We start from the raw sequence: 20331 nt of genomic DNA, 5'->3' as shown, positions 1-20331 counted from the left end.
TACCTTGCCATGGCCCACCTCCTATTACCTGAGACAAAGTACCTGTGTGACTGAACAGTGATGATGAAGAAGGTAAAAGCTACTGAAACAAGTAATCCCATGTCCAGTCCCAGTAAAATTGCAGATATGAACGTCACCATCCAAATGAGCTTATGGAAAAGAGGAAGAAGGGAAAAGGAAGACCGTGATAACAAGCAGAATTGAGAAAATCACAAGTCCTCTATCTCAACTCACCTTTACCCTTTCTCTCCCAACACCTAGGATTTAGAGAACAAATTCCACAGCCATATGAACTGATACCATCACAAATGATTGGGTCCAAGGGCTACCTAGCAATTCTTTTATGCATCCTTGGTCACTTCTCTCTTTAATTCTCTCTTAAAACTTCAGTTTCCTCGTGTGAAAAATAGGAATAATAGTATCTAATTTATAGAATTGATTGAGATTAGAAATATTATTTGTAAAGCAACCCAGAACACTCACCAAATTAGTGGTTGCTATTTTAAGAGCTATGATAGTTATTGGGAATCTCTTCAAGTTCCTATCCCACCACCTTCTCCATCACTCTCAGCAGGTGATGTTGACTTTATTTTCACAAAGAAGATAGGCTGAGGGGGGAGGGATAAATTGGAAGACTGGGATTGACATATACACACTACTATATACAAAATAGATAACTAATAAGAACCTGCTGTAGCACAGGGAACTCTACTCAATACTCTGTAATGGCCTATATGGGAGAAGAATCTTTAAAAGAGTGGATATATGTATAACTGATTCACTTTGCTGTATACCTGAAACTAACACAACATTGTAAATCAATAATACTCTAATAAAAATTAAAAAAAGAAGATAGGCTGAAACTCCCTTAAGTATTTACTTCCCCCTCCACCTACCACTTGTTAGTACCTGCACTCAACCTTCCCCCGTTCTCTCCAGGTCTCTTGGAAGGGCTATCCCTCCTCCTAAGACTAGAAGCTCTACCTGTGCACTGGACCACATTCCCCTCTTAACTTTTCAGGGACCTGCATTCCAAAATGATCCCTCTTCCTATCTCTTTGCCTCTTCTGGGTGCTTCTCCTCTCATTGTATCATATCCCCCATCTTTTATTTCTTGCTGTCTCCCCTTTATGTCCTCTAGTTTTGTGCTCTAGAGAGAAGGAGAGTGCTCCATCAGTTACTCCTCCTGGAAAGACACCTCCTTCTCTTGTTAGAATTTGTGTCTCCCATCCTGGAATGTATTTCTATTAACTGGATTAAAAGTCATTCAGATACGTGATGTATGATAAACCCTTTTTACTAGATCTGTATGTAACTGCAGCTACTTAATTAATTGCATTTTATTTAACTTTGCATAGTTGGAACGGGTATTTCCATGCACCAATAACCTTGACTCCCTGTTTAAAGCAAAAGTAGAGTACTAGGCATCAGAGAGTACTAGGCATCTGCCAGTGCCTTCCGGTTGATCTCTTTCGTTTGTTCTCTTCCCCTCTCTGCAGGCTTCCCCTCCGTCCTTCCCACCCCACCCAGGACTTCTACACTCACACAGTCATATTGGTTCTGCCTCCACAGATTGGGTAAGTTGTAAATGGTTTCAAGGTAGGGTAGGACATTGCTCAGAATAATACCAGCCAGCACAGCCTGTGGGGAAAAGATAAACACTACTTCATTTTCCTTTCTGGGGTAAAACTCCCAAATTTCCACAAAGGTACCACAGAGAGTTAGGCAGCCTTGCCACTCAGAGATATTATGCACTGATATTTCATAAAAATACCACGTCCATGCTTTGACTCATTGTCTAATCAAATAAGTTTTCTCCACGTTTTTCTCTGCTCACCTCCATAATTTGTCAAACGCACAAAACAAGGCAAGGCCAGGTCACTCATTTGGCTGGTACAGCTACCACAAGTCCCTTTTATTTTTTATTTATTTTTTAAATTGGTCAACTTTATTCAAATAATTTCCAAGAACCCAGAGAGTCATCTCAACGGAACCAATTTCATAGAAATTTGCTTTGAAGGGCAGATAAGCAAAGCAAGTTGTCACATATTCTTGAGAATTTTAAAAAAATACACAAAAATCAGAGAGGCAAGAGGGAATGCTTCAGAATAACTTGGCAACAGATTTTCAGCTTTGAGGTTTTCTAACACGAAATCACTTTTCTCTTCCATCCTGAAAGATGTGTTGTTCTTTCCACTTCTTCTCTTCCCAGGTGACCTGTAAAGAGCCAGCCTCTTCCCCAGGCCTCGGGATGGCTCTGCCCACAGGTGAGAAATCCCAGGGTCCAGCCCACCGTCTGCACACCTGAGGGTCTGATAATCGGCGTCGTTTTGTGGGCACTTGATGGCCCCAGCTGGCATCGAGAGCAAAACCTGTAGATGGAGGGGCCCTAATTGTGTTTGAGCCAAGGGGACTTTTAATGCTCTGCTGGGGTGACGATGACAAGTTCAGGGGGCCCTGGGAGCCAGAGTCTGGATGGAATTTTCCTGAGAAGTCTTCTTTTTGATACCAAACTCCCACACTTGCTTTATCTGGAGATGCTCTGGTACATAAAGGCACCTGCGTCTGCTGAAGCGATTTTTGGCAATACTTTTGATGAAGCTTGTCAAATTTTTCTTTAATGTCATCGTAACGATCCCTGGCACAGGCTGGAGGTTGTACCCTGGGTACTGAAATGGCTTTGTTGAGTGATACTGACTTCCTAAATCCTCCCAGATCATTTCCTTGACAAGCAAGGTCAGAGGTCTGCTCCGAGCGGCCCGGGCTACATGTGGAGGTGGTCTTTGAAAGCGAAGGGAAGGAATCACTCTTTGGTGGGCAGCTACCCTCTCTGATAGATCCTTTGCCCAGGCTTTCAAAAGCCTCACTCAACCTCTTAGCTTTTGCTCTGCGGAGAGGGCTACTCGGCCTGTGGGCTTCTACGCCCTGGGGGCTACCAGGGCTTGCTGGACCACCTCTGTACACATCCACAGCCGAGGAGCCGGGAAGGTAAGTCAGGCAGGGCTGCTTCCTAAGATTCGAGCAATATTCCTGATGAAGCTCGTCAAATCTGATTTCCATCTCCCTATAACGATTCCCTCCCTCACCCAGCGGTACTCTGGGTCTAGAACCTATTTTTACAGGAGAAATCAACCACTTTAATGTCATGAATCTATTTTCCTGATCAAGATGATACACTGCATTGGAGTCTAAGTAAGTCAATGAAGAATGATCCTTCTGAGGCGTTCTCGGAAGCTCCTTCCAATGTGAAGCGAATGCGTGGATCTGGGGTTTGTTTACTTCAAAAAAAGCCCTTCCCAATTTTAAACCCATCTTACGGCCAGAAACATCGAGTACGTTCTCGCGATCTCTTAACACTGCCACGTCCTTCGCAGGTTCGGAGCCGGGTGGACGTCTCTCCTGGGGGCTCCTCCGAGAGCGCCTGCCTCCTCTGCAGCTCGTTCTGTCCATTCTGCTCTTACACCTGGGCCTCCGCTTGGAGCTCCAGTTCTGGTGGATGAACGTCTTGGTGGAGATGACGCAGGAGGGCCTCACACCCAGCAGGCAGCTCATGGAGTGTAGCATGCCCACATACAGATCGCTGAGTGTTGCATTGCAGACGTCCTCAGCCTCAGAGCATGCGCTGCTTGAGAAGCTGCTGCCACCGGTCCCTCCCTGTAAGGAGATGCCATCACCCCTCGGCACCAGGGCCAGGCCTGCTGAGCAAGAGTGCAAAGCATCACCCTCTCTGGGCAATGAGGTTGGCTGAAATGGGCCACCGGGGCTCTCTTCAGAGATGCCACCATAGTATCCTCGGGCAGGGCTGGCGGGTGAGGCCAATGAAGGGACCAGGGTCACACGGGTGTCCTTTCCCTCTCCGTAACTGGCACACTCCAAACACCCTTCATCCTGCAGCAGGATATCCACTTGTGTCAAGTACTTCCTCCTTAGCTCATTTTTCAATGGGCTCCAAGGCACTGCAGGCATCAAGTTACCAGCAACCACATCTTCTTGGAATAAAGTTGTATCAGTATCACTGCTTATTGAATCCTCACCTTGTGTGCAGGGCAAGGGAAGCTCGTGACCTCCAGCTGGGATTCGCATGGGTCCATCTGTCCTGTTGTCCGTCTTCACCGGGGAGCCCTGGATTTGTCCTGTATTTCTTTCCTTTATTAATCTTCCTCCCCAAATTCGCAATCCCTGGGGTGTCTCGTAGGTCAGCGTGGACATCTGCACCACCGGGGCGTCCTCGAAGGGCTGGTTGTACTTCTCTATCAGCTGCTGCATGCGCCTCTGGAAGCGGCGGCGGCTGTCCCTGAGCTTCCGCAGCAGCGCATCCTCTCCCAGGACCTCGCCGTCCATGCTGCTCGGACAGCCAAAATCCACAAGCCCCTTTTAGATTCAGGTCACTGATTACTTACCCTGACAGTGAGAGGAAGAGTACCCGCAGGTTATGATCATCTAGCCCCTTCTGCTTCCATGTTGTCACTTTGGTGTCTGAGGCAAGCCCTCAGGGAGGCTGGCACCTTTGGCCATTTTTCTTATCTTTGCCTACTTGGCCTTGCTTTGTCTAGTTTGCTTGACATAATCTATGTTACCGATGTTGCTTAGAAACCATTCTCAGAAGGGATGACAAATTAAGAGAATTTCCACTCACAGGAATGCTGAAATAGTTTCAGTTGGGCTTTTTTCAAGTCTAATCATGATGTACTACAATTATTTCAACGATGAGATACCAATTTTTGTCCATCAAATTAAATTAGCAAATTTAAAACATTGAGGACATCCCATAAAAATGGGTGTTGAGTATTGCCCTTTTGGAAAATAATTTGGCAATATATCAAGAAATGCTAATATGCTTTCACACAGAAATTTTGTTTTACTCTTAGAAATCTATCTTAAATATAGAAAAGGGTAGATGTACAAAATTGCTCACTGTTGTGTTATTTATAATAACAAAAATTCAGATAACCTAATTTAAGATGATTAAGTTATAGTATGGAGTATCATGCTACATATTAAATTAAAACAAGAATACCAGATTGTACAGTTAGATCACAATTATGCAAAGTACTATTTATAGAGAATAATATTGGTTAGACATATGCCAAAATGTTAATAGTGGTTTATTTGTGACTATGGCTTCAGAGACTGCCACCTCAGTGTGTAACCAGTCTATCTAAAAAATAGATTTTTATCTATTGTGAATTTTCCAAAGTTTTAAAAGTAAGCACGTCTCCCTTTCTAAGGGAAAGAAAGTGTCTTAAATGTAAGAAAATGAAGATGGATACTCATAGGGATGTAAAATCATCAGGGCCTCAAAGTAGAATTGAACCTACTTTAAGAAACATTCCTCATCCTTTTCCTAGCCATCCTCTCTTCTATATACTCTGCCTGGGAATTAGAACTGATCCTATCATCAGGAATGGATTGGATCCAAGCTTACTCTTATTTTCTGAGGTTACTCAGTGACCACTTGGTCTTAACAGGTCAGTAGAGGAGGGAAGAACAAAGATGAAGTCAGCAGAAATTACTTGTTTCCCATCTTCATCTTCTTTCCAGTCAAGAATCTCCCAAAATTTCCACAATTTGCAGGGAGATGTGGTAGGAAAGATAAGAAATTCAACTTCATAGGGCTTTTACCAGGTTTTTGGCGTGAGGTATGGAGTATGAAGAGGAAACAAATCTTTTCATGACATAATATACAATAAAATTTTTACCTTTCTTTTTTTTTTTTTCCGGTACGCGGGCCTCTCACTGTTGTGGCCTCTCCCCTTGCAGAGCACAGGCTCCGGATGTGCAGGCTCAGCGGCCATGGCTCATGGGCCCAGCCGCACCGCGGCGTGTGGGATCTTCCCGGATCGGGGTATGAACCCGCGTCCCCTGCATCAGCAGGTGGACTCTCAACCACTGCGCTACCAGGGAAGCCCTTACCTTTCTTAATATTAAGATAAAACGTGCTCATGTGTAAAGAAGAATTGAATTTATATATAATTTCCATCATACAAGAGATAACCATTGTTAACATTTTGGTATAGCCTATGTATTTTTTCACACAAAATTGGAACAATATTGAATATACTATTTGCATTATGGTTTTTTTAAAGTTTTTTTTGATGAGGACTATTTTTAAAAAATTTTTACTGAATTTGTTATAATATTTTATTGTTTTATGTTTTGGTTTTTTGGCCATGAGGCACGTGGGATCTTAGCTCTCTGACCAGGGATCGAACCCGTACCCCGGGCACTGGAAGACGAAGTCCTAACAACTGGACTGCCAGGGAAGTCCCTGTATTACGTTTTTAAAAAATTTATGTTGGTTCTATTGCTAACTAGTTGAGATCCTAGCCAGGATGTTCCACCAATTACTCTCCTAAGGATTTTGCAACAAGCTATCCACAGTCGTTCAAAGAAGGAAGGAATCATTTGTAGTTTAATACTCATAAAGTCCCAGTGTTATAGAAATTCAGATATTCCACTGATCAGATTGTATTCACATTTTCTCACCCAGAAACATCCTAACTAGATGATATAAAAATAACATGCCATAACATGGTTGGCCAAAAGCAAGGGCTGTTCTATCCCCAACATATTTATAGTAAGGGAGGGCTTACCTACTTTTATCACTACGCTTTAGTGAATTCTGACAGATTTTTATTTGAGATTTTTAAAAATTCTGACTCTTCTAGAATGGAAAAATATCATTGTTCAAAGTAAATTAGTGAGTGGCCCTCTGAAAATAGACTCCCAAGAGTTACAGCACCAAAGGTGCTATATAAACTAAATTCTGTAGATGGCTTCTGCTGGGAATCAGAGGACAGCTTGTGTGATAAACAGAAGCTTAATCCCACCCACCATGCATATATTCCATGGCTGGTTTCCAAGGTCCCTGAATCACAAGAGCAGAAGGCAGCAACAGCCTTGAGATGGTCCTGCTCTACTGAAACCTGATATTTACCAGGTGGAATAAACGCATTCAAAAGGATGGGCATAATATTTACAACCACACCAGCTTAGGGACTGCCACCTCAGTGTGTAACCAGGCTGCTGCACCAGGAATAAAATCTCCTCCCCACTCCCTTAGTACTATCTAAAAATGGCTAAAGGGAACATTAAGGAAATTTAAAAGGAAATTATGATGACTGGGCATTGATCTGTATTGTCACTTAGAACAAATCAATTATAGCTAGTAATTAATGCACCTGGCATCTCTAAATGTAAGGTCATCCGTCTCACACAAAGGGAAGAAATGGCACATAAGTATATAGAGGCATCCTAGCTGAACACAGAGTTAAAACTCAATTTTTAGATGCTGCCTTTAGTGTTCTGAACTGACCAAGAGGCAGTGTGGCAGCAGTAGGGGGATTGAGTTCACATGAATGCAGAACAAGGACTTCTGGAAACTATTTAGGAAAACAGATGGCATGAATGCACAATGAGCTTCCAAGTCTGTGGTGGTATTGGGTGTTCTGGCATCAGAAGTCTATTTTGGTCATGTTTAACTGAATCCTTACTTCCAAAGCTTACTTTATAGCTTAAGCAAAAAAAAAAAAAAAAAAAAAGATTAACGGGAACGAGAAGAATAACAATTGTTTGAGTGCTTATTACTAGCTCAAAACCATTCTCTCTATATTATACATATTATCTTATTTAACTCCCAATCCTGTGAGGCAGTGGCTATTATTTTAAAGAAAAGGAACTAGAAATAGGCTGGGACCACCACTGGGGATCAGTTGAATGCAGTTCTCCTCAGAGATGCCCCACCAAGATGTAATCTGGAGATCCATTCTTTCTTGACTTAGCTATTTGATTAGTTCTACTTACATTTGGCAGTTTGTAGAAAAAGCGTCCCACCTTCACCATCAGGAGCAGCATCACAACTGCGCCTACCAGAGATGCAAACTGAGGAGACAGAGCCAGTTGGAGAGAGACCATCAGGAATGTATTTGTCCCTGTCTGCAACTGAGGCCTTCTGCTTGGTGAGAAGCATGTCATTTTTTTCTTAAAAGGGGTTGAGTATAACCATCCAGCATAAGTGCATTTTTGGTGAACTGACATTTTCAGGTCCTGCCAAAGTGCTAAACACATACTAGGTACTCAATAAATTCTTGTTGATTGGACGTATGGAGGCTTTCTGAAAAGTCCCAGATTGTCTTGGATATCTGAATCTTTCTTGCCATAGCTTTGTGCTATGACTCTGAAGTCTACTAAAATCCAGCCTGCATTTCATCCTAAATTTAACCCTTCTTTGAACAGTTTAGAAAAGCCCTGGTAGACTCATCACTGTCAGCCCTAAAATCCCAACCGTTCCACCTCGCTCTTTTGGAGCCTGGATAACTTGCCATCTAACAGCTTCAGTGGTGCTTCATCTTAAAAACACCATGATATTCACTTCTGATTTCCCTACTTCAGTTTCCCTCTGCCTCACTGCCATCAAAAAAGGTTATGCACATGAGTCAGGGCTGTATATAGGAGCTCTGGGTCCTATCCCACCTGGGTTGACTACTCTGGGCTCAGTACTACTTGGTAAGCAGTGATTCAGATTGGCAAATACAGGTAGAAAGCTAAGAAACATAGTTCCCTTTATAATCTCAAGGCTCTCTGGACATAATCTTGAACTCATTATATCCTCTATTGATAAATTTCCATTGTTTAAGCCCCTACTAAGAAAAAATAATATAAAGCAGCATAATTGCCCACTGTGATGGGGGTGGAGGGGGAATAAAACTGTATGTAACCACAAATCAAAACAATGGCATATACAAGCAAGAACAAGCAACCTTAAATCTAAACCATTAAATGACCACTCAGCAATGATTCTCTAACTTTTTTTCTCTTTTTTTATTAGGTGTGAAAAAAATAACTTCCTACTGGATTCCCTCTCACTACTCACTGCTATTTGCCATATAAATGTATCGCTGAAAATAATCGCAATGAAATCAACATCCTACTTCCTTCTTTCCCCATCCCAGCTGATGCACAGCTAATGGGACCAAGCCAACATGGAAAAGTTGAACCTTGAGAGAAGAGTGAAGGGAGAAGGATTCAGGAGAATGGATCACTGTAACTGAACCTCAGGAAGTTCTCATGGCAAACATTTTATACACTGTGGAACTAAAAAAAAGTAACTGAAGCCATAAGTTCCTCCAGCCAATGTACATATCAGCCTGTTGCTGCGTCGAGTTTTAGAGTCTAGCTTCAGGCAGTCTTGCACTATAAGAAGAAACTGCTTTGATCAGCACAGGAAAATATATCAGGACTTTTCCTTCCTTCTACTCCTTTCTCCAAAATTCTTCTGATTATTTTTAAGGAAGCGAAGACATACAGACACCAAAATTAGCTGTATAAACCTAGTTTAAAATGAGCACAAACCAGACACTGAATCCCATAAAACTTGCTGCTCAGGGAGGCCTGCCAATAATTGTGTGTCCCCCATGGCTGCACACGCAAAGGGGTGGGCTTTGGGATCAGAGGGCCATCCTTGGTGGCATTGTGCCTTAAGAGGATGCTTGATGGCTCTCAGAATCCCAGACTCAGTGCCTGAACAGGGTCTAGAGACAACGAGCATGTACAACTTTACATCTCATGCATGTTTTGCTTTTCTGCTCTGATTTTCCATCACTTTTCCAGGCTTTCTTGAACAAAGACTGACTCTACCTTCTTTCTGGGCATTCAAGGCAATGTGAGGTCACATAAAACACAGCCACTACTGACATGCAGAACCTCAGACACCAAATGCTCCATAAGTAGCGGACAGTACATTACGATGGACCAGCCAGGGCACTAGGGACCTGGGGTGGAAGCTCTGATATTTGAACATCTTAAGTGACACGCACTATGGTGGGCCCTATTGTCATCCAGTTTAATTCTCACAACTGAAAGGTTATCCTTATCCCCATTTTACAGGTAAGGACTAGAGCCTCAGAAAGTGAAAGTAACTTGCCCAGGGTCACACATCTAGAATTACTGAGTCAGGTTTCAATCCACCTGACCAGTTGACTCCAAAATCCAGGCTCTCTCCACTGCCCTATCTTCTTCCTCTAAAAAGAACACAGCTCATTTCTCTCTTTGATAATTTTTTTCTTTTCTTTTTTAAAATAATAACTCTTTTTTTTTTGCCGTACGCGGGCCTCTCACTGTTGTGGTCTCTCCTGTTGCGGAGCACAGGCTCCGGACGCGCAGGCTCAGCAGCCATGGCTCACGGGCCCAGCCGCTCCGCGGCATGTGGAAATCTTCCCAGACCGGGGCACGAACCCGCGTCCCCTGCATCAGCAGGCGGACTCTCAACCACTGCGCCACCAGGGAAGCCCAATAACTCATTTTTAAAAGCAGTTCTGGGAGCCTGGGGACAAGGCAAGAAGGCTGGTCCTTGGAAAGCAGAGAACAAGGAAAAGAACCCAATCATAGAGAAGAGGGAAGCATAGTGGTCAGAACTGGATGAGCAGGCCCAGGCCATGGCTGGAAGGGCTGATAGGTTTTGCTACAACCAGTAAAGACAAGTGGGTTCTAGACAGGAAGAAATTAAAGTGAAATCCAGACACATTTTATACAGTTTGTATTTATGTCAGACATACATCCATACACACATACATACATACACACATACATAATACATATATATATAAGTGGCTCCTGGTGACAAGTCATGTCGGAGAGGTTCAGAGCCAGCCCCCTAGCCTCTCTTTCCTGCAGTCCTGAGGAGCTTTGAAAAAGTAGGGGTGTTCTCAGGCAGAGTGAATCAAAAGTCCCCAGAGAAAAAGGGTGGAGAGAATAACCCCTGCTATGGGATAAAGAAGGCTGAATGAGTCCAGATCAGAAACTTATTGGAAGTGGGGTAGCTCCAATGTGGAGGGCCAGGGTCAGGGGAATTCTCTGCTTGAACCAGCAATTTGCCCTGGGCAAGTCAGGGTCTTGGGGAAGGACTTACCAGTATCCCTGGGGACATACTTCCCTTTGAAGGGTCACTGTACCACAAACAGAGATGTCATTGGTAGGGGAGAACAATGCCATAGCAGAAAACAGAATGAGAGCCATCGGCAACCTTTGAAGCAGGCACTTTGTCCAACAGGCTAAAGGCAACTCTGAGGCTGAACTGAAGCCCTTCTTCCCTCCCTCCATCTATACATATCCTAACCCTCTTGCAATGATCCATGAAAGTCTCACTTTATCCATCATTCTCCTTCTTGCAATATTTACGGCATTTTAAAATTTATTGTATTTATTCTGCACTTAATTTTACCTGCACCGTGATTTAGTTTTTTCCAACCACGTGCATCTTTTCTCCCCAAATTTGTTATGCTTGTATACTAAATAAACAAAGTGTGTGGTCACAAGTCAGTGGGAACTATTGTCTCGAATTTCCATTTTTTCTTACCATAAAATCCTCTCATTTTGACTTCAAAATTTTTTCAGATTTGCATAGAACATCCTTCTTTTTAACGTAACTCATCTTCCTTCTTTTGGTCAAATAGTAATGCAAAACAGCTACATACACCTTAAAGGCCAATGTGTCTGGCAGAAGCTCTATGACAAAAAAACTCAGTCCACATAAAATCATGTGGTATGGGCTTACTCTAGACCCATGTTCTCACCCCTGCCCAATCTTCTGACTTTTATTAGCTTTCACCTTATATTTCACTTATATTTACCCATGGACTGTGACACTTTATCTTTCCCCATTCAAATTCAGTGTCCATTCTTCTGACACTTTACTTTTTGACCATGGCTATACCTCCCTACTGTGCTGCTGTGGCCTAAGCTTGTCTTTGACTTCTGTCACTGTTTCTGTGCCTCCTGATCCCCGGACTCATTCCATGGGCTTACTCCAGGTTCAATTCTGATAGTTCTTTGACACTTAATCATGCTATATAACTGAGATGGGACACCTCTCATGTTGTCAAGTTGTAACTTTTATCTAGTCAGTTTAAAACTCATGAACATTGGACTTAAAAACTCTCTTGCCGGGGCTTCCCTGGTGGCGCAGTAGTTGAGAGTCCGCCTGCTGATGCAGGGGACACGGGTTTGTGCCCCGGTCCGGGAAGATCCCACATGCCGCGGAGCAGCTGGGTCCGTGAGCCATGGCCGCTGAGCCTGCACGTCCGGAGCCTATGCTCCGCAACAGGAGAGGCCACAACAGTGAGAGGCCCGCGTACAGCAAAAAAAAAAAAAAAAAATTAATTAAAAAAAAAAAAAAAAAACCTCTCTTGCTGGGCTTCCCTGGTGGCTCAGTGTTTAAGAATCTGCCTGCCAATGCAGGGGACACAGGTTCGAGCCCTAGTCCAGGAAGATGCCACATGCCGCGGAGCAACTAAGCCCGTGTGCCACAACTATTGAGCCTGCGCTCTAGAGCCCGTGAGCCACAACTACTGAGCCCACACACCTGGAGCCCGTGCTCTGCTACACCAGAAGCCACTGCAATGAGAAGCCCGCGCACTACAACGAAGAGTAGCCCCTGCTCGCCGCAACTAGAGAAAGCCCGCACGCAGCAACGAAGACCCAACACAGTCAAAATAAGTAAATGAAATAAATAAATTTAAAAAAAATATCTTACCTACAATTAGAGAGCTTGCCTTTAGAGCCTTCTCTGCCAACATTTTCCCTTTCCTTCTTCCCTTCCATACCCTATATATTTAGTTTACTAATTCAGGATACCTGAATAGGGTCTGACCTAGATAATTTTCTCTTACACAAAGGTAGAATGGTCATAAATTCCCTAAGCTTGCCTAGACAAAGACTTTATTCTCTATCATGAAAGCCTCTTGTCATGCCCTTTGAGGAAGCCAGGAAAGTTTCTAGTTCTGCTGTCAGGAAGGAGAGAGTTATATTATTATTTTCCCAGACTAGGGCTGAGAATATATCTCCCCATAGAAAAAAATGTTAATAGGTGATGGTTGGTTTATCTGAAATATTATCTTTTAGGTATGTTACATGGAAAGTAGCTTTTTGTGGGCTAATATATAGAAGCCTTTAACAGAACAGTATTTTTATAGAAAATGACTTTCAAGTTCCACATTGACAGATAGCTTTTAAGACAAAATCTAATCAAAAAATAAGCCAAGCATGAAATCCAAATTTTTCCCAAACAAGCATCACATTAAAACAGTAACATAGTTAAACTAATATAATCTCCTTCTGTGAATATACATATGAATAGACCTAAGTGTCTTTCTATATTAGAGATCAAATTCTATTTCACATACCTGTTGTCTTCCTCCAGTTTTATCCTGGATAATAGTCCTGACAACAGCACCAGTAAACACATAAGATCTGAAAAATGAACTGACGACATTGCAAAGGCCAATGGCTATTAAATCCTGTAAAGAAATGGCAAATACTTTAGGCCCACTGTTTGTCAAAGAAGGCTGATTTGAGTTTGAACTAAAGGTATACTGTTATTTCTTATGCATGAAGATAGGGTTGTGTACATCACTTCAAATAACACTGAAATATTATTGGAAAGAAGTGAAGGATGGTAAATCTGATTTCTTCATTTTAGCTAGAGATCATAAGGAAAGTCCTTTTTCAAAGTGAGTAAATGAGACATTTGCCTTGTTATTCTCTTCCGCATGATTGCTGGGAATTAGGATGACAGGGAGAAATATAGTACTGTTTTTCTTGCTTCCTTCTATACTATCCTAAAGTCAAAGCGGGACACCGATTGAACCCGGGCCAGGCAGTGAAAGCCCGGAATCCTAACCATTAGGCCACCAGGCCGTGCCAAGCGGCTTGCAGGATCTTAGTTCCCCGACGAGGGATTGAACCTTGGGGCCACGGCAGTGAAAGCACCGAGTTCTAATCACTGGACCTCCAGGGAAGTCCCCATATTCTCTTTTTAATTTCTAGGGAAAAAGCCAAACTCAAAATGGTCGGAGACTAAAAAAAAGAAAATGAGAAGGACTATTTCTGGGAGGCCAACTTAATTGTTTTATTATCCTAGTTTTGATATTCCACTGCATTTCTTTTTAAAAAATATTTATTTATTTATTTGGCTGCACTGGGTCTTCGTTGTGGAATGCGGGATCTCTTTAGTTGTGGCATGCGAACTCTTAGTTGTGGCACGTGGGTTCTAGTTCCCTGGTCAGAGATGGAACCCGGAGCCCCCTGCATTGGGAGAGCGGAGTCAGTTACTGGACCACGAGGGAAGTCCCTCCACTGCATTTCTTATTGTGCTTTGGCATGTGGTTGACTTTTAAGGACTTGGTGGAAAGGAAGATAAAAGGAGAGGAGAGGAACTCTGCTAGCTTAACAACATGATGTCATACATTACCTTCTTGCCTCCCTACACCATATCTGTTCTAGAGTAACCATACACATTAATTCAAGTGGCTTCAGAGTTAAGTATGCCACACTTCTCAAAAATCCTTTGGTAAGACTTCCCTGGTGGCGCAGTGGTTAAGAATCCGCCTGCAAATGCAGGGGACACAGGTTCAAGCCCTGGTCTGGGAAGATCCCACAGGCCGTGGAACAACTAAGCCCGTGTGCCATAACTACTGAGCCTCTACTCTAGAGCCCACGTGCCACAACTACTGAAGCCTGCGTGCCTAGAGCCTGTGCTCCGCAACAAAAGAAGCCACCACGGTGAGAAGCCCGCGCACCACAACAAAGAGTAGCCCCCACTCGCCTCAACCAGAGAAAGCCCCCACACAGCAACGAAGACCCAACGCAGCCAAAAATAAGTAAATAATTAAGAATAATTTTTTACAACATCCTTTGGTAATTGTAATTCAAATCATGGTCCAAGTGACTCTCTGGTTACAGAAGAATCCAGTCTTCATTTTAACTGCAGGCTAAGGTTAGAGAACAAAGATTAAAGGGTCACAGAAAGTAATAGAAAGGCCTGTCCTCTCACCTGGTTGGAATTGACATCATAGTTATGGAAACTGGCAATCTTCCTGCCCAGAAATATGAGCAGAGAGGAGCTCACTAAAGCTAAGGAGAACGCTTCTAAAAGCACTTCAGTAAGATTGCTCATATCTGGCGTTACAGGAAACAGGAAGCTGGAATAAAAGGGTGGAATTATTCCTAGATAGCAGGCATCATTTATTGGCATCTCCCCCACTCCAACCTTATCGTACTTTATCATCCGTTTCAAAAGGTCTGACCCTTTTAAAAAATAATAAAAATAAGAGATAAGAAGAGCAACTCAGGCAGCAGCTTGCCAAAACTGCCAGCAACTCAAGCCAGGTTACAAAAGCCATTAAGAGAACATGCTCTGCTATCTTCTAGTTCAACGTTTCTGCCATGTACCAATGGCAACAGATAGGACAGGCAAAACTACAAAAATCGATGAAAAATAGTTTATTTACACTGTTTGAGACCATACCAGTGGGTAAGCAATAGGCATATATCATACCTAAGAGGGTTTAGAGCTAAAAAGCTCCATGTATTCCCTTCTAGTCAAACTCAAATCTTTTAGGGTATAATTTTAGTCATTGTCTTTTGTAAAAATTGCTTCTGATTCTTATCCACACCTTTTTTTCCCAATTACTTTAATTGGGTAAAAGACACATAACATGATTTACCATCTTAGCCATTTTTAAATGTACTGTTCAGTGGTATTAAATGCATTCATAATGTGCAACTATCACCACCATCTACTCCATAACTCCTTCATCTTGTAAAACTGAAACTCTATAACTATTAATCAATAACTCTCCATTTCTCCCTCCCCCCAGCTCTGACAACCACCATTTTACTTTCTGCCTTGGTGATTTTGACTACTAAGTACCTCAGATAAGTGGAATCATATAGTAATTGTCTTTCTCTGACTGGCTTATTTCACTTAGCATAACGTCCTCAAGGTTCACCTATGTTGTAGTATATGTCAGAATTTCCTTCCTTTTTAAGACTGAATAATATTCTATTGTATGAGGGGAGTTGAATGCTAAAATATTTGGATTTTCAGTGCCCAAATTAAGCACATTCCAGAACCGTTATGAAGCCTTCAGTCTCTCTCTCCCACTTCACAATTAATACTGAATTCCAATCAAATCTTAGACAATTTCAGCTAAGCCACTGGGGCTAGTCACAAACAAGAAAAGTCCAGCCTTAACATGCTGCCATTGTGAGTTCATAGGCACTAGGGAGCCATTGAAGGTTCTTGAGCAGCAGAAGAATCGTGTGTTAGGAGTATCTGTCTATAGGAAAAAAAAAAAAGTGCTCCAGTTGGGGCATTGTTGCGAGATAAATACAGCTTTGTTTAAAGTTTATCTTTCCCTCACACCTGCCATGCTGTGAAGGAGAGTCTGTTTGGTGTTTGTTTTGTCTGATTCACCACCCACTGAATTATTCTGTCACGAGTGCAGCAGCTTCAAGAGCTAGGGTAAAGGCACAGACTAGAGTGAGTTCCAGATTCTATGTGACCTCGACCAACTCAGTCTGAGCTGTTTAATTTGTATTCAAGAGATGTGACAAGGTTCTGTTTTTTAAAGGTGACAATGGGTCACCTAGTATTCTAGACTCAATGTGAATAAACTGTAAAAATTCACTTCCATATCTTTGTGTCTAAGGTGTTTTGTGTGTAAAATACTTGTGTGGTATATTCCTTTTATTAATTCTATAAATAAAACTATATTCTTACTGTCAAAAAATGTTCTATTGTATGTTTATAACACATTTTGCTTATCCATTCATCCATCGATGGACACTTACTGTTTCTTCCACATTTCAGCTATTGTGAGTAATGCTGCTATGAACATAGGTGCACAAATATCTCTTCAAGACACTTCTTTTAACTTTGGGCGGTATATATCCAGAAGTAGAATTGCTGGATCATTTGGCAATTCTATTTTTTTGTTTTGTTTTGTTTTTGCGGTACGCGGGCCTCTCACTGTTGTGGCCTGTCCCGTTGCGGAGCACAGGCTCCGGACGCGCAGGCTCAGCGGCCATGGCTCACGGGCCCAGCCGCTCCGCGGCATGTGGGATCTTCCCGGTCCGGGGCACGAACCCGTAGTGCCCTGCATCGGCAGGCGGACTCTCAACCACTGCGCCACCAGGGAAGCCCGGCAATTCTATTTTTAATCTTTTGAGGAATCAGCGTACTACTTTCCACAGTGGCTGTACATTTTACATTCCCACTAACAGTGCACAAGATTTCCATTTTCTCCACATCCTCACCAACACTTGTTATTTTCATCTTTTTTAAAAAAAAATAGTAGTCACACTAATGAGTGTGAGGTGGTATCTATTGAATTATTGTAGTTTTGATTTGCATTTCCCAAATGACTAGTGATGTTGAGCATGTTATGTGTTTATTGGCCATTTGTGTATCATCCTTGGAAAAATGTCTATTCAAGTCCTTTCTCCACTTTTTGAGTCAGGTTGTTGGTTTTTTGTTGTTGCGTTTTAGGAGTTCTCTATGTATTTTGGATGTTAACCCCTTAGCATATATGATTTGCAAATATTTTCTCCTATTCTGTGAGTTGTCTTTTTTCTCTGTTGATAGTGTCTTTTGATGCACAAAAGATTTTAATTTTCATGAATTTATTGCCCAAATCTATGTTAGTAAACCTTAAATATTTAGTATGATAATAGCATAAACTACTGTTTCTTTCCTTCCTGATGTTTTCTGTAACATTCAATTCTTTGTCAGCAATTTAGTTAAAAGGGGACATGGACGTGGAAGGAACTAACCTAAATTGTTTAGTTTTTCTAGTCCCTAGCAACCGTGGATAAACAGGTAATTAAAAAGGGAGTTCAAAGCAATACCTAAAATTAGATTTTTGAAATGTTTGTTTCTCTACCTATACCCTTGAATCTTATGATGAAATATAAGCAAAGGTTAATTGTATGCTTTTTAAGTCATTAATAACAGAAGCATATTAAGTAAGTATAATAGAGGGGTTATTATACTAGATTTTGGAATTAAATAGAAATGGGTTCAAATAGTAGCTCTGACACTGACCAGCTGTGTGAGCTTGGATAAGTAATTTAAACTTGGTAACCCTTAGTTTCCTGAGCCATAAAAAGAAGATAATATCTTCCTTATAGTATTACCGTGAGGAACAAATGACATAAAATAATTATGTAAAGCATCAATCCCATTGTTGCCCTTGTCATTTTTTTTTCCTGAGGGCAGAGACCAAGTCTTATTTACCATTGTATTCCCTGGTACCTAGGTTGCCTGCTCACAGTTTAAGAAAAGTGAACAGAATTTCAAATGTATTTAATCATCATTAGATTTCACTGAGAACTGGTAGGATATGAGATTCATTCAATCTGGTTGCATCAAAGTAGCCTCTGTTTTGTATGCTGGGGGCTAGCCAATATCATTGACTCTTTGCTGTACTCCCTATTGAAGAACATGAGGAAATAAACAGTGCTCTTCAAAAGCCTTCTCATGAGCCAAGAAACTGTGGTATGCGGCCTTTCTTAGCTAAAGTGATTCATCTGGTCAAGGTTAAAGAAATTATAATTCCCTGACAGAAGCAAGAGTGATGCCCCATAGTCACTGGTAGGAATCATAATGTCAATTAATTGCAAGTCCTTAAGAACTCCATATGCCAGACTACTTGAAGAAGGCTTTCTACTCAGAGTGATGAAGTAATGTTGCTCAAGGACACCCATTCAGTCTAAGTAGGTGAAGACAGAAGGAATGCTCACCTCCTGAGCACTGAAGCCCAGAGAGAGGCTAGGAAAAGAGGTATCTCTTGTCCCATCCTTGAGAGTTAATCAGATAGGTATGGAGGTTGAGAAGGTTCATAATGTGCTGTGAGAAAGATGCATGAGTCTCTCTGGTATTCAGTGCATCCAAGCAGTTTACTTGGGTAAGGGGATTGGCTCAACCATGGGAAGAGAGTCAAAGGCTGACCAGAGAAGAACGGGGTTGTCCTAGCCCTTATCCTTTAGAACCTCTGTGTTCTAAAATGAACTTGAGCCCATGACCCAGATTTGGCTGTGGCCAGAGACTGTTAGCAGAGAATATTGTTTAAAAAAATATTAATAAACAGAAAATAATTAAGTAGAGTTGGGAGACCAAAAGGGGGAGTTCTCACACCCTGTGACCATTGCAGAGCCCAACAGGAAGAAGAAAGACTCCTCTTCTTTCCTGGCAAAGGACTCAGCCAATGAAAAGTCATAGACTTTTTGTTTACCATAGCTTCCCCCCACTCCAATTTTATTTTTTCCTTTATAAAAACTTCTTCCCTTGCTGTGGGAGGACTTGCATGTGACTCGCCATGGTTGCAGACCCCAAATTGCAATTCTTTGCTGATCCCGAATAAACCCATCCTTGCTGGAGAACTAACTGGCACTCTGTTTTGGTCAATGATACCAAACAGGCTATGTAGTCAGAGGCTAAGAGGAGTTAACAGGAAGGGAAAAGTAGTCTTGAAAAGTGGAATTACCAACCTATAAGGAATCATATCAATGAGCATCTTGCTGTTTTCTGTGTCCACGTTTACCTTGTTTGCAAATGCAGCGAACCCAAGAATCTGTAGGGGTTTAAAAAGAAAAGGCATGTGATCATCTAAACATTATGCATTGCTTCCAAGAGCAGAGGTGCCCATAGCCTCTGGCAGCACAGGGAATGCAATACGTGGCAGTCCCTATACATGAAGGTTGGAGAAAGAGGCAGTGCCAGTTCAGTGGAACAACAAAGGCAGAAGTCCTCCCCAACACTTTTGGTTCCCTGAACTCTTTTTAGCACTGTAACCAGAATGAAAAACAACTTCAGGCTTGGTCTCTGACATAGTAATAGGAAAAAATGGTTGCCCTAGACTTCTCTTTCCTCACCAACTTTAAACATCTGGATCAAGTATAAACATGTTTTCAGATAATAGCTGTAACCAAGGCCTCAGTTTTAAAAGTTTTAAAATCTAGGTACACTGTCCCAATACAAGTAAGCCCTCTGGGGGATTGTTGAGGTATATTGATAATCATTAATAATCATTAATAAGATGGAGCAGCATTTGATAGCACACACGAAAAATTGCTTTAGCAAAGCAATTACTTGCTTTCTTTTTTCTCCTTTCATTTCCTTCTGAAATACCAAGTCTCCCTTCCATTTCTAATGTCTGTTAGAGGGAAAACAGACAAGCTAGCAGCTGTTACACCTTATAAAGACCTCACACCAAAGCAAATTAAAGCAGAGACAAGAGAACTCAATGCCCATTTAAAAATAATAATATATAGTTGCTTTACCCCATTATCCCTACTAACACATAAATCTTTTCCCAGCATCTACTCTAAGAGCTCAGCTAGACACTGAGCAGGATAGCAGTTGGTTTACCTGTGATGCTGTGTTCAGATGACGACCCCTAGGAAGCCTACAGATCAGAATGGAAGGAAGATCTGGATCAACAGAAAAGTTGTGATCTTTATATAGTTAAGGGACAGGAAGTGTGGCAAGTGGCC

General features: G+C 42.0%; 2 protein-coding genes across 2 annotated transcripts in view; both read right to left on the bottom strand.

Moving 5' to 3' along the window:
- The window catches only part of SLC26A8 (solute carrier family 26 member 8), a gene marked incomplete at its 5' end in the record, with an annotated part of 72269 nt that overhangs the window by 9707 nt on the left and 42231 nt on the right, over nt 1-20331 (bottom strand). The window contains 6 exons of the mRNA XM_082664334.1: nt 43-149; nt 1546-1641; nt 7804-7881; nt 13179-13292; nt 14828-14975; nt 19327-19409. Of these exons, the coding sequence (XP_082520460.1) occupies nt 43-149; nt 1546-1641; nt 7804-7881; nt 13179-13292; nt 14828-14975; nt 19327-19409 (626 nt within the window). The remainder of the gene's footprint in view (nt 1-42; nt 150-1545; nt 1642-7803; nt 7882-13178; nt 13293-14827; nt 14976-19326; nt 19410-20331) is intronic.
- Nucleotides 2067-4341, bottom strand: LOC309828785 (Holliday junction recognition protein-like; the record flags this gene model as incomplete). Its single annotated transcript, XM_082664335.1, has 1 exon — nt 2067-4341. One exon carries the CDS (start codon nt 4339-4341, stop codon nt 2155-2157), a length of 2187 nt encoding a protein of 728 aa, XP_082520461.1. The 3' UTR covers nt 2067-2154.

The sequence above is a fragment of the Grampus griseus genome (genome assembly GCF_964374135.1).
Source record: "Grampus griseus genome assembly, chromosome: 10".
Lineage (NCBI taxonomy): Eukaryota > Metazoa > Chordata > Mammalia > Artiodactyla > Delphinidae > Grampus > Grampus griseus.
Note: the sequence above shows the minus strand (reverse complement) of the source record. Positions and strands in the feature narration are given on the sequence as shown.